We start from the raw sequence: 12,610 nt of genomic DNA on the forward strand, positions 1-12,610 counted from the left end.
GATGTATTGCCTCTCTTTCACATTGTAATTGCACAGCCTCTGCAAATAATTAACTGAGCCTAACCAGACTCTTTTCCCTGCATTAAATCTGTTTTATCAGTTCACTCCCCGCCCCAAAAATTAATTTTCACTCTCAGACCCACACCCCTTTATTATAATAGATAATGTGAAATTCTCTCCCAAATAATTTGGTGGGAATACTAGGAGGAAAGGAGTTTCAGCCTGTTTGGGAAGAAGAGAAAGTCTGGGGGAGACAGAAATTACAAGAACATTCAGTGCCCATGCTGCAAGTTAAAAGGTGATCATGTATATTTTCATACATGCATATGTAGGCATAGTCATCTCGCTGCTGCCGCCCATTATGGTCTGGTTTCAGCAGCCAAGGTTTTCCATAGGGCTTTCTGCCACAGCATTGAACTAGGAGATAAAATTGCTTTGCCTCAACACTATAACTCCTTGTCCAAAACACTGCACATTTGCACTGTGAGCCAGGGCTACTAAGGATAGACAGAGTCATGCACGTTGCTTAATAATCCTGTTCAAAAGACAATTCTGCTTCAAAAATGGGCCACTCATCTGGGAACAGATGCTTAATGAAACACTGAAATTTGCTAACATCCCTGCTACACTCCACACTCCAGCATCTCCCAGAGCTCCCGCTGTTTTATCCTTTTGCCCACCGCCCATACTACCTCCCAGGTATGGCGATGCTGCCAGATGTGCAGTTTTTCTTCAGTGCCTTTATGTAGGACCAACCTGAGGAGACCCATTAGGGCAGGCAGTGGCTGGAGCAGAATAGCCAGGTGGTGGTAAATGTAGAAGAGGGGAGACTATCCCAGCTATGGGGGTAGCTTGGCCAACAGGAGGGAAATAGACATTGGGCTAAATCTTCCCATTACTTGGACTCCCAGCAGCCCTTCACGGTAGAAAACTGCTTATTTTATGAAATTAAACCTTCTTAAGGTAAGCATTTATTCCAGATAATCATGAAACCTAAGACAAAATGGGAGAGTGTCTGGTAAGCCAAGAAGAACCACCATGAGGAGAAAGGCTCTCGCCAGAAGCAGTTTGCTTGTGGCAGTTTCACTGACTCTTCTCTGAAACGGAGCCTGCGTCAGGATGGCCCTGAACGGAGGCACTCTGCCTACTGCGGAGAAACAGGATACAAAGGAAGGAAAAAGGGGCAAGCTATCTTCCTAATCAGCGTGAACCTGTTAGGAACTCACCTCCAGTCCCTTTCAGAGCCTGGAAAAGTGGCTTTGGAACTTGTCACTTATCCTGAAATAGTGAATGTAGGCTATAAGGCTGTCTTGAGAGCTCCCATTGCCTGTGCAGTGCACAGGCACCTCATGCCGTCTCCCCTGGTCCCAGTGTGGACAAAACACTCAGAGAATGTAACATGAAACCAACCCCTGTTGAACATATGAGTCTTTAATTCAATGAGGAAACAAAAGAAGTGTAGGTACTGTCTTTATTCTGTGAAATTATAAAAGAAGAAGAGGTGATTTGAAGATGAACTCCCCATGGCAGAGAAGCCACAGCAAAAAGGATTTGGCGCAAACCAAAAGTGCTGGAGTTTGTCATCGGCTTTGCTTAACCCAGCACTTAGTGAGAATCAGAAAAGTACCTTCTCCAAGATGAATCCTGACAGGACAGGGAGGAAGAGGGTGTCCGGAGGGGCAAAGCCAGAACTCACTATGGCCAAACCATATGAAGCTGGTTTGCACTGGAATGACCTTAACTTTATGTCCATCATCCCCAGGCTGTTTTGTCCATCTCCTACTATACTGCATTCAGAAATGGTGGTGCAGCCCTTCATGGCAGCTTTCAGAGACAACCCACCTATGAAGGAGAAGTACATGCCATGCATCAGGGAAACCAGTCTTCATAGTTATTCCCTCCCTGGCCAATAAGGTCCCCATTTCCACCCCAAGAACTTCCTATTCCTTATAGCCAGTTGGCTTCAACACCACCAACCATTCCTGTCTGTTCCCATCCCCTGAACAGATTTGAAGAAGCCGCAAGGTCACCTTGGTTGATTTGAAATACAAAGGGTTTAGAGTTTGTCTTTTCTTTCTTTCTGCTAAATAAAAATGATTTTTAAAAAAATCTACATGTTTTAAATTTAAAAAAAATAAAGGTTTTTAATAGTTTTCTTTCTCACATATGTGTTCAAATCTTGCCTAGCTCCCTAAAGAAACCAGGGCTGTGTGAGAGCACTCCAGGTGTTCTTGTCTCCTTTTCTCTCCAACTCTCTCATGACATTTGAACTGGATTACTATCTCCCAGCCAGTCGTGGCACAGGGGTGAGTAGTTAGGACATTACAGGCTGAGCCATTTATTCAGGTAAGTCCATTCTCTAAGGTCTTACAGGATTTAGCCAAACCAACAGATAAACCCTGCTCACATGCCCACTGAGGGAGAGCCTGAAACCTGAATTTGTCCCTTACCAACAGTGGTGCATCTACCTGAGGAGAACACCTGAGAAGGTGCTATGTGCCTAACTCCCCATTCACATACTCTTGCTCCCATTGCTTGCTTTCACTTACGCTGCTCATGTTTCTTTGCTGCACAGGCCATTGAGGTGTGGAATATTCTGCTGGACGTTTTTATCTTCAGAACAAATTATATATAAGGGTGCTTCATTCCTTTCTTGCCCTCCTTTGTCCCCTGCACTGCTGCTTCCTCTGCGCAGCTAATCATACTGATAGGTCTGCTCTATTTACAGAGGCTGATCAGTTAAGTCAAGACAAGTTAGGAGCATATTTTATTTCAGTACACTAAACTAATTGCACCACTCTATTTCCATTGCTGTGACTAAGAAAATTCTTGTTTTCCTTCATGTTGTCTCTGTGAAGCACCTTCTAATCCAGGGTTTGTCCAATACGTCTATAAAGTGTATAGCAAAGACCTTCAGGCATCATATCATCACCCAGAAATATTGTCAACTCAGAGCAACTTCATCCATAACCATACACAAGATAATATTTTCTTGTCTGTTTCTACAGCAGATGGTGGTGCCCTTAATTTCCTTGTTATTCTTCCTGCTTGCTGGAGCACAGGCAAGACTGCCATGAAACATGGAAGTCTTTTTACCTGCGGCAGGGGAGGAAAGGGGAGTGACCAGGGAGCTTGTGGTCTACTTTCCTCTCTCTAATTACAGCTGCTGAGATAGGAAAATTTTCTGAATGGAAGTGTAATGTGCTGCTGGTGACCCCAGCCATGCAAAGGCTGGAGTTCCCTGGCTGGCAAGACCTTTGGGTACCCCAAAGGCTCAGTTGCACTGTTCATGGGAAGGAACCTGTCCCTGGCTGTCTAGGAGCAGAAGCACTGCTACAACAAACAGTGTCTTGGCCCCAGTGACCAGCGTCACCTCATGAGAAAGCCAATGGCTCTGTACCAGTTTCACCTGAACCTCCACTAAGCAGGCAACTGGCTTAGATCCAGATTCATCCCCATGCATCCTTGCTAGGCCCAGCAGGTTCAGGGTCTCAGTCAGATTTCTCACATGCCCATGTATCAGATGGCTTCAGTCCAGTTCTGCTCTTGACCTCAGTTATGTCATGCTATGAGGAATCCCAACAGTTGTCTGTGCATGATGGGGAAGGAGGAAGAAGAAAGCACCTCAGCCCTTTGATTACCTTTAAGAACATTCCCTTCCAGTTCCATGTCTCTTCCTCTTTCCTTCACACTTTTTTGCCCATTTTCTTTTCTCTGTGATGCTTTATCTTAGACTGGTTTCACCCATTTAACCAAAAAGATGAAAGACAGTCCCAAGTAAAAGGCAATTACCAGAATTCATTAACCCAGAAATGTCAACACACTGGGTTTCAGATCCAGTGCAGTTTACGATTTCGTTACTGCACTGAAAGGAGTCCACACTGTAGCAGGCAGGACACTGGTATCCATTGGGCACGTTGTCCTCTGGTGGCACTGGAAGGAAAGAGGTTGACTGTAACTGGTTTTAGTGAGGGAACAAGAGGAATGGGCCAGTGATGGCTTAGCCTGGAAGACCCCATGGGATGGGGCAGACAGAGAAGGGACGGGGTATAAGGAAAAAGAGAGCTTACATGTGACAGAGGTGGTTTGACAGTTATTTCCTGTGCAGCAAGCCAAGTGACTCCTTGCTTTTACCTTCCCGTAGTTCATGGTGATAGGGCCAAGCTGGCAGATGCTGGATGGCAGGCAGGACTTGACAGATGAAGGGATTGCCATCCCCCCTGCAATGAAGCAGAGGGCAGTGCCAAGCTATTAACTACAAGGTAACTCCCCTCCCCTCCCACTAGTTCCTACAGCAGGAACTGATACGCAGCTGTGCTGGGACCTGAGAGTGGTCTGGGAACAGTGGAGCGCCCCCAAAAATCAGCCCCAGTGATCCTGGTGATCCCCTCAGAGGAATGAGGGTGTCATCACATCCGAGACACTATTCAGGAATTTCTCCTCCTCCATGATGTGCTTAAAGTCAGGAGAGTACACAACTCTTCACAGACAGCTGACCTTGTTGCAGATGTTCAAGTTAGCCAGAATGCCCCAGCTGCAGATCTTACGGGGTCACCCACATGCCTCTGACCCATAGCCCACACTTCTTCATGCACAGTCCACCGAGTACATGGTCTACTACAGCCACAAGCATCCTGATGCAGGCAAGTCCAAGTCTTCCCCATCAGCCAAGCCCAAAAGGTGCAATAGGGAGCAGAACAGTTACCTGGAGTATACTGAGGTCCCTCTAGCACTTTGAGGATGAAGTGTGGCTTTGCACAAGCAGAAAGAAGTACCCACTGGAGCTGCCAGCACCAAAGCTGGTAGGATACAAGTCAACCTCCAGTCTAAAAGCCATCACTGGTCACATCACTGAAGCTGGGTGATGACCAAAGACATGCCACTAACACAACCAAGTGTACAGTTGTGTCAGGGCTCAGCACCCACCTTTGGCTTATCAACCATGGGGACATGGTGGTAGCTCAGTCCTGGTGGTGTGACCTGGCTGCCTGGTGTCCCCTTCCCTACTTGAGAAAGGGAGTCAGATGAAGACGGTTTCTCCCTCCACCCATGGTCAGTGCACCCTCAGTGCTAGAGGCCATCAGCCTCTCAACCCAACTACTCAACCTTTTTAAAGTTAAAAAGATTAAAATCCAGTGTCTCCTCCCAGTGTGCTGCCTAGACCTTCCCCTCCATGGCTAAGAACCAAGCCCTCCCAGCAGGAAACACTGCTTGAGACAGAGAAATGGAGAGCTTTTCCCATTTCAGAACATCCTGATCTCTGGGTCCTCTGCCAGTGAAAAGGAAAATTAATAGCTTATCCAAGGACTCACCATAAGGCCAGTGACAGAGGTGAGGGGAGAGACCCATCCCCACCCCTGCTCTGACAGCAGTGCTGGCCCACAGCCACGGTGGGTGTCTCACCTACCTATCATGACTTCATGCAGAATAATGCCGCAAGTATCTTCAGCGCCACTACAAGTTTTCATGGGGCCAGAGCAGCTTTTTCCTATGCTGTGGCAAACCTCACACTGAAGGGAGGTCCCTGGGGAAAGAAAGAGGACACATTCCTGGGTGGCAGTCATGAGGCTTCCCCTTTCATCAATACTTTGCTTCATCATATCAGCACTTTTCAGTTCTCTTCCCTTATTTCTCTTGTCCTATTGCTCAATTTGTGTCATAGCTTTTTTTCAATTATTTCTATTACTATTTATTCTAGTATGAACTTGAATTTGGGCAAGCGAGAGGAAGCCATCTGGGGAAAGCATTTTACATTTTAACCACCAATACTGAGCCAGCTTCCCTTATCTCCTGTACAAAGGTGTTTCCTTGGTGGTCCTGACACTGCTAAAGAAAGCATCCCCACAAACCCCTCCACCCTGGCAGGCATTCAGCTGTCCCTGGCTTCCCAGGCCCCAAATCCCCTCTTTGCAGCGAGCAGGGGCTGGGGATCAAGAAGCTGCCAGTGGGCGTTTACGCGTTATGGGGAATAGCATATCTCTTTGTAGGCGTTAAGGGAAATCACTTTACAAACTGCCTGCTGGAACATCTTACACAGATCAGAATATCAGGTAGTCAGCAGAAAACAGTCAAAAAGAAATAAAATGTTTATCAACAGAAAACAAACAGCATGTCTTCCCTGACACACTCATTGGGACCCAAGGTTCCAGCATGTAGATTGAAAGGTCCAGGGCATGTGTCAGTTCCCTAAACCCAGGTGCCATCTGCGGCCTCTTGCAGTGGCTGTGATATCTACATGGGGTGGCAGACATGACAGAAGACCTCCAAGATTTCAGTGGTCTTCTGGAGCAGAGCTGAAGGACAGCCAAGATGACATATAATGTCTGAAATGTCACACAACCCTGGGCATGAGCAAAATAAATCAGCCCCTAAGTTTGTCGTTAAATGGTGGCTGGAGATAGATTCAGCTGACCAAAGGTCTGTCTGCCTCAGAGTAACCTGAGTGACACCCATGACTGTCCCAGCTAGATCACCAGTGACCACCACGGGAGCTTAGACAGCTGGTTCACATTGTAAATGCCCTCATCTGCACACTGGCTAACAGCACCAAAGATCCCCCAAGAAGACCAGTGTCCTCTCTGCAGTGCAGATCCCCCCAGACAAGGGGTTCCTATAGCTCAGATGGCTGGAATGGCCCCACATGCAGACGACCCATTCCCAGACCACTTCAATGTCTCACAGCCTTGCAGATCCCAGCAGAAAACTCACCTGGGTCCAGGAAAGCCAGGAAGAAGCTAAGGCCAAGGGACACTTTCATGCTGATGGGATGTAAGCACAGGGAGCTGCCAGGTCTTGCCGAGCACAGTGCCGTGTGCCACAAGGGCTTTACAAATTGGAGGAAAACAGGGCGTTTTGGGGAAGTCGCAGTCAGGGAAGTGCTCTGAAGAATTATAGAGGATATATATATATCTGCAGAGGAGTAGCACAAGTGTTTGTTTTTTCTTAAAGCACAAGTTCTGCCTTTTCCTCTGCATAAGTAATGCTGTTTGTCTTTCCCCAGTTGAGAGTATGCAGCCTGTGGGGAAAGACTGGCTTGCCTGAGATCTGTCAGGTATGTCTCCAGTGCAGACTTTGTTTGAACAACATTCAGCCTCTGCCATAGGTATGAATGATGAAGCAGAAACCATTTGAACAGCGCTGTTGCGCTCTCACCATTAGGCCCAAAGAAGCAAAGTGCCCTTTCCAGCCTGAATGATTCTAGGATTCTAAGGGCCAGCCAGGAATTTTCCTTATGGCTGAGTTTTTGCTGGCTGGTTTCCCATCTCCCTTCCCATCAGACAGTCAAGCGCTCTCATGCCCTGAGTACAGCAGCAAAGCAGACAGTGGCAAAGCAGTGAGCTTCCTCTCCAAGCTGACATGCACTTTCTGTTTGCAATATGACTGCCAATGCACGCCTTGGAGCAGGCTCAGTCAAGGGTTCCTGGGGCTGAGTATGTCAGAGCTGCAAAGCAGGTCCTCCAGGGTGCAGGTTTTGATAGAAAACACTTGGAAGTTGATAAGGGAGTCTTCTATTGTCCTTCTGGACTTTAAATCAAACCAGCCAGCAGGCAGAAAACGTCTATGTGGCTATGAGACAGCCTGGTCGTGTTATAGCAGGTTTTCCATGCCCTGAGATCTCACGATGAGCTAATGCCAAGCAGCAGTGACCGAAGGCCTAAGGGTTCCCTGTCCCACGTGCAGGTTTCATTACGATGTGCTGCCTCATTGAAACTATTCCCTGTCCCGAAGATATCCTCCATACTCCTGTCCTGCACCCGATCAGACACAGCCAGTTAGTTTATGGTCCTGAGTGACTTTTTGCATTGACAGCAAGGAAGAACTGACGTGTCTTTGTGCAGCTGGGGGGCAACTGCAGTAACAGCTCCTTGGACAAGACACTGCCCCAGGCAGACTTTTCACTCTGTAGCAGAGCAGAGGTGCTGGGCTCATCTGGCCTCCAGACACAAGAGAAACCCAAGCAACAGGAGGGGCATGCAGACCACAAACACAAGGACCTTCTGAGGCTCACCCACTCCATCCTGCTGCCCAGGACAGCTCTAGCGCAGGACAAGGGCTGCCTATGGGGATGTATCATGTAGCAGGGAAATCTGGTCTGCTGAGGGAGTCTCACCTTGAACCTGGCAGGACTGGGTATTTATTTGGTGAAAAGCTGAGTGGGTTTCATTGCCAAGGATTCCTACCAATGCATAAACGAGCTAAATGCCATTCCTGGCTCTACCAAAGGCTTCCTGCAAATCCATAGAGAAAAATCACAGATCTTGCTGATGTTTCCACTCATTTGCTTTGTTTTCCTGTTTTTCTCTCTCATCTTACTTTCTACTTTTCCCATCTGGGACTAACTTCTTCAAAGGAAAAGTGGTCTTCTGACATTTCCAAATACATTGAGTAGTCCAGTGGGACCTCTGCTTAGCTAAGCCCACAGCATTGTGAGAACAGAAATAAGTACAGTGACACTGGATAAAAGCCTAGGTCCCCCAACATCCATAAATCTGGATTACAAGACAAGGGAGAATGTTACCACCACTTTAAATTTCTTTTTCAACTCAGAAACGGTCTCATGGCACAGTAGAAACGTTATAATGAAGTCAAACTTCTGACTGCAGCCAGTCCAAGATTGAAATTCATTCCTCACTGATTGTAAACCTCAGACTGAATAAAATTCTGTCCCCAGCCAGGCTGGGGTACTCGGATCAGTGTCATCCTGCCATTTTACTACCTGTGGGACTGCAGGTACAGATAGGGAGATGGGTGGATATGACTGTCTCTGGTGATTTTAATTTCATGCCCTTTCATTTAAGATGATTACTGAAGTGCCTGGGGGATTTTCCCTGAATGACATGACTCCACTAGCCCCACCGAACTGTATTGAACTCACCTGTTTCCCACCTCTAGTGGAGGTAGGGCGTGAAGCTGCAGCCTTTTCATGTGCATTTTTAGAGATGAAACCAAGCGCAGCAAGGAGGAGCCACAATCTGCAGCAATAAGACACCTGGAGAATAAGACTTAAGAGAGAAGGTGGGAACAGTAAAAGTGCTCAGGGGATACTCAGTCATATCACATATGCCTGCAAAAACAAGGGTTGGGTAGGGTAAATTATCACTGGCGTTTACATTAGGCATTGGGGAAATTTTTTAACAATGACAATAGTGAAGCTGATCACCTAGGAAGGTGTGGATCCTCCATCCTGGGTGGCATGGAAAAACAGGCTAGACAAATACTTATTAGGGAATTATTTAAGCTGATAGGATCCTGCTCCAGGGCTGAGAGATGGATTAGATGTTCTGTCTCATGATCCTTTCTAAATTGGTTCCTATACTTTAACTTCATGATGTGCATGAAGCACCTGTCTTCTACAGCATGTCTGTGTTTCCAGAAGCAGAGGACAGTGGCAATACAATAGTCACACTCTATGGGGAGGTGAGGCAGAGGCTGGGGAGGTCAGAGAAAGTTGTGAGGCAAGATAAGTTAAAAATTAAAACCTGAAAATAGCATTGGCAGGAAAGTGACAAGAAGAGAAAGACGTTTGGCATAAGAAAGACTCCCATCTAGGCTAGAGCATGGACAAAAATCATATGTGAATTTGTCATGCAGGCTTGTGGCAGAAAATGCCTGTGGGTTTCATAGAATCATTTAGGTTGGAAAAGACCCTCAAGGTCATCAAGTCCAACCATCAACCCAGCACTGCGAAGTCCACCACTAAACATCGTCCCTAAGCACCACATCTACACACCTTTTAAATACCTCCAGAGATGGAGATGCAACTACATTGCTGGGCAGCCTGTTCCGATGCTTGACAACCCATTCAGTGAAGAAAGTTTTCCTAATATAAAATCTAAACCTCCCCTGAAGCAATTTGATGCTGTTTTCTCTCATCCTAAGAGCCCAAAAATAAAGGTATGTCATCAAAACATGAAGCTAATCAATCAGGTTTACATCACAGCTGAAGAAACCAGGTTGGAAAGCTCTGGAAAAAGCAAGAAAAGTGGCAAAGTGACAAAGAAAGGAAAATACAGAAAAGGCTGGTGGTGGACAGCTTGTGTAGGAGACGCTGGGAAAAAGCTTTACACAGACCTAACTGGGGCTGAAATGGAAGATGCTCATGTAAGAATGACAATGACAGCTCTAAGAAAGAAGTGAGATCAGAGCTCAAGATAAACCCTGTGATGATAGATCAGCTGGGCCCAGGATAACTACCTTGTTCTTGTGATTAAACATTTGAGAATGAGCCAGAAGGACAGGGTGTGTCTGGGTGGAGGGTGAAGCCATCAGCCATGGGACCAGGCAAGCACACTGCAGCTGCCAGCCCTTACCCCTTGCAGTCACTGCAGCTCTAAGGGAAGTCAGCAACATGATGAAGGCTCCACCCCAGCAGCTGGGAAGCCAGGAAAGCACTTTCTGCAATGGCAGTCAAAAACAAGAACACAGGCAGAGGCCTTCGCAATGCAGCTGCTCAGCTATGAGGCACAGCTCACACTAGCAATGTAAATCCAACATATGTGTCTCACTAAATGCCTCATTTGCAGATATCCTGGTCTGCAGGCACCCTTTGAGGACCTGGCCACATTTATTTGAGATCCACTGAGGTCACTGACTGTAAGACCACATCTCACTGGGGAAGCCCCAACATTGAAGTAGCTGAGGCTGGCAGAATAGTACAGAAACTATCAGAAAATAGTGTGATAATTTTTTGCTCTGTTCTTCCTCTTCCTTGGCTTACATCCACTGTTTTCTGTTGTTCGATTGTTTTTATCCGGCTCCTACCTCCAGCAGAGCACGGGTGCTGTGTCCTGCAGCCAGCCACAGGAAGGAGCATCTTTTGGGTAAGGGTCAGCCACTAACAGCTGCAGCAGCAGCTCAGTGGGGGTGGGATGGCTAGAGAGAAGCAGAGGAGCCCCCTTGTGCCTGCTGCCATTGCTCATAGCTGAGCAGAAAGGGAGAGCAGGAGAAGCTCAAAGCAAAGACATAAGGAAGAATATGGTTATGTGCATGCTGCAGGTCATGGATGATGACAGTCCACGCATGTCACAGTGTCAGATTTAAGTCCCATACACAGGGTCCTTGCACAGCCTGGGTGCTCAGCTGGGTCCAGAGGGTCACCCAGGCTGGTGGCAGCCACAGCAGTACTGTCTCCCACCATCCCCCCATTACCAAGGACACAACTCCAGAGCCAAGCTGGAGAGGACATCACCCCCACAATGGCCATTTTTAACCACAATGGGCTTCTTTTTCTTCCCATTAGAGGACAATCCTGACTTTTAAACCTCCAGCAGCTCTAACACTACCAGTAAGAGAGAAAGTCTAACAGTGTCCCAAAAGCCCAGGCACACCTTTTGTGGGAGCAATAGAGCAAAGGTACTATCTCACCTACCTCCCTTTACCCACAGTGCAAGAGGATAGAGCCACAACATGTCAGGACATTTCAACAGTGAAGTCATCCACAGCCCATAAAGAAAGCTGTAAAAGAAGAATCAAACCCACCAGTTTTCTGAGCCGATTCCTTGTTCTCCAGAACAGAGATTTGCAAAACTTGCCAATCTGGTTACCCAGGCAAGGAAACATAAAACGGCAACCCTAACCACACCATGCCAGGATTAGTACACCTGTCCCAAAGTGTGAGAGCAGGGAGGGTCTCACTGCTTGCTTGCTGGCTACAAGCTGAAGAAGATTTTGATGGTCATTTTTTTCAGCTGCGACCACACAAATCTACAAACCAACCAGGTGGTGGGAGGTCGGTATAAATCTAATTGCCACTCCTGATTAGGATCTTCCCAACATCCCACAAGGCACCCCTTCAGCTGTGCTCCCTGCAATGCTTCACCACCTAACCCCAGAGGTGGGGATTTACTGCCTCTTCCCACCTATTTCTGATTTGGGCTCAGTGCTTGAAGCAGGAGATGGGGGGGGGGTGGGGGGGTGGACAGGGGGTAGGGCAGGCAGACTGGTAACACCCAGATGGTTCAAAGGAGCAAAGCCATCCCTGCTGCCTACAAGGGAGCTCACAGTCCTGAGCCTTTGTCAGCAGGGAAGTAGGTATGTGCCTGGAAGAGCAGCGTGCCCATAATAGGATGTTAATTGGCACACGTTAAGTGAGGACTTCTCCACACACAGCCGTGTATCCACTTTGCAAGTGACGCTACTGTCACCAATGGAGCAGCAGCAATGTAGGAAGGGGGAAGCACACCCCAAAATGAAGCTCAGCGACTCACAGAGGGCTGTGATAGCAATGGGTCACCCCAGGGTAAAGGGGGTCTCCAACAGCATGGTGCCACTGATGGCTCCAAGGTGGCTGCACTGAGCCCTGTCCTTACTCCCATCCACAGCCGTGTGCTCCCTCCCACCTCCGGCCAGTGCTGGACCTGCCCTGCTTGAAAACACCTTGAAGAGGTCAGTCCCTTAGGGGGAGAGTTCCTGTCGCAAGGGATGTGGGAATCAGGGCAGGGAAGTTAAAGGCTGGGAATAATATGAGTGTAATAACATGAAACTGCTACTTAAATGTTTTCTTCTGTGGTAAAAAAGATGGTATTTAACATGTTACTGCACATGTGCAACAACAATCTAGTGAAAATACACATAAATTACTGAACATTATCAAATCATGTAACTTCATTTT

At 47.4% G+C, this 12,610-nt stretch overlaps 1 protein-coding gene across 2 annotated transcripts; it reads right to left on the reverse strand.

Moving 5' to 3' along the window:
* Positions 1-1,457: 1,457 nt before the first annotated feature.
* LOC102056768 (phospholipase A2 inhibitor 25 kDa subunit-like) lies at positions 1,458-6,865 on the reverse strand. Of its 2 annotated transcripts, XM_005436863.4 has the most exons (5): positions 6,709-6,865; positions 5,408-5,524; positions 4,071-4,220; positions 3,793-3,933; positions 1,458-1,842 (listed from the first exon to the last, which is right to left on the reverse strand). In XM_005436863.4, the coding sequence occupies exons 1-5, from the start codon at positions 6,755-6,757 to the stop codon at positions 1,616-1,618; spliced, it is 684 nt and encodes a 227-aa protein (XP_005436920.1). In that variant the 5' UTR covers positions 6,758-6,865; the 3' UTR covers positions 1,458-1,615. The 2 variants fall into 2 exon arrangements, with proteins under 2 accessions (XP_005436920.1, XP_027657789.1); XM_027801988.2 differs by lacking the exon at positions 5,408-5,524 and having other exon boundaries at positions 6,709-6,862.
* Positions 6,866-12,610: the final 5,745 nt, after the last annotated feature.

The sequence above is a fragment of the Falco cherrug genome, chromosome Z (assembly GCF_023634085.1).
Source record: "Falco cherrug isolate bFalChe1 chromosome Z, bFalChe1.pri, whole genome shotgun sequence".
Classification (NCBI taxonomy): Eukaryota; Metazoa; Chordata; class Aves; order Falconiformes; family Falconidae; genus Falco; species Falco cherrug.

What these genes read in the sequence shown, in the direction of transcription:
- LOC102056768 (XM_005436863.4), bottom strand. Translation starts at nt 6,757, where the DNA reads ATGAAAGTGTCCCTTGGCCTTAGCTTCTTCCTGGCTTTCCTGGACCCA. An exon ending in CCTGGCTTTCCTGGACCCAG is followed by an intron (nt 5,525 to 6,708) that starts GTGAGTTTTCTG and finishes TTCTTTCCCCAG; the next exon opens with GGACCTCCCTTCAGTGTGAG. An exon ending in TCAAACCACCTCTGTCACAT is followed by an intron (nt 3,934 to 4,070) that starts GTAAGCTCTCTT and finishes CTTTCCTTCCAG; the next exon opens with TGCCACCAGAGGACAACGTG.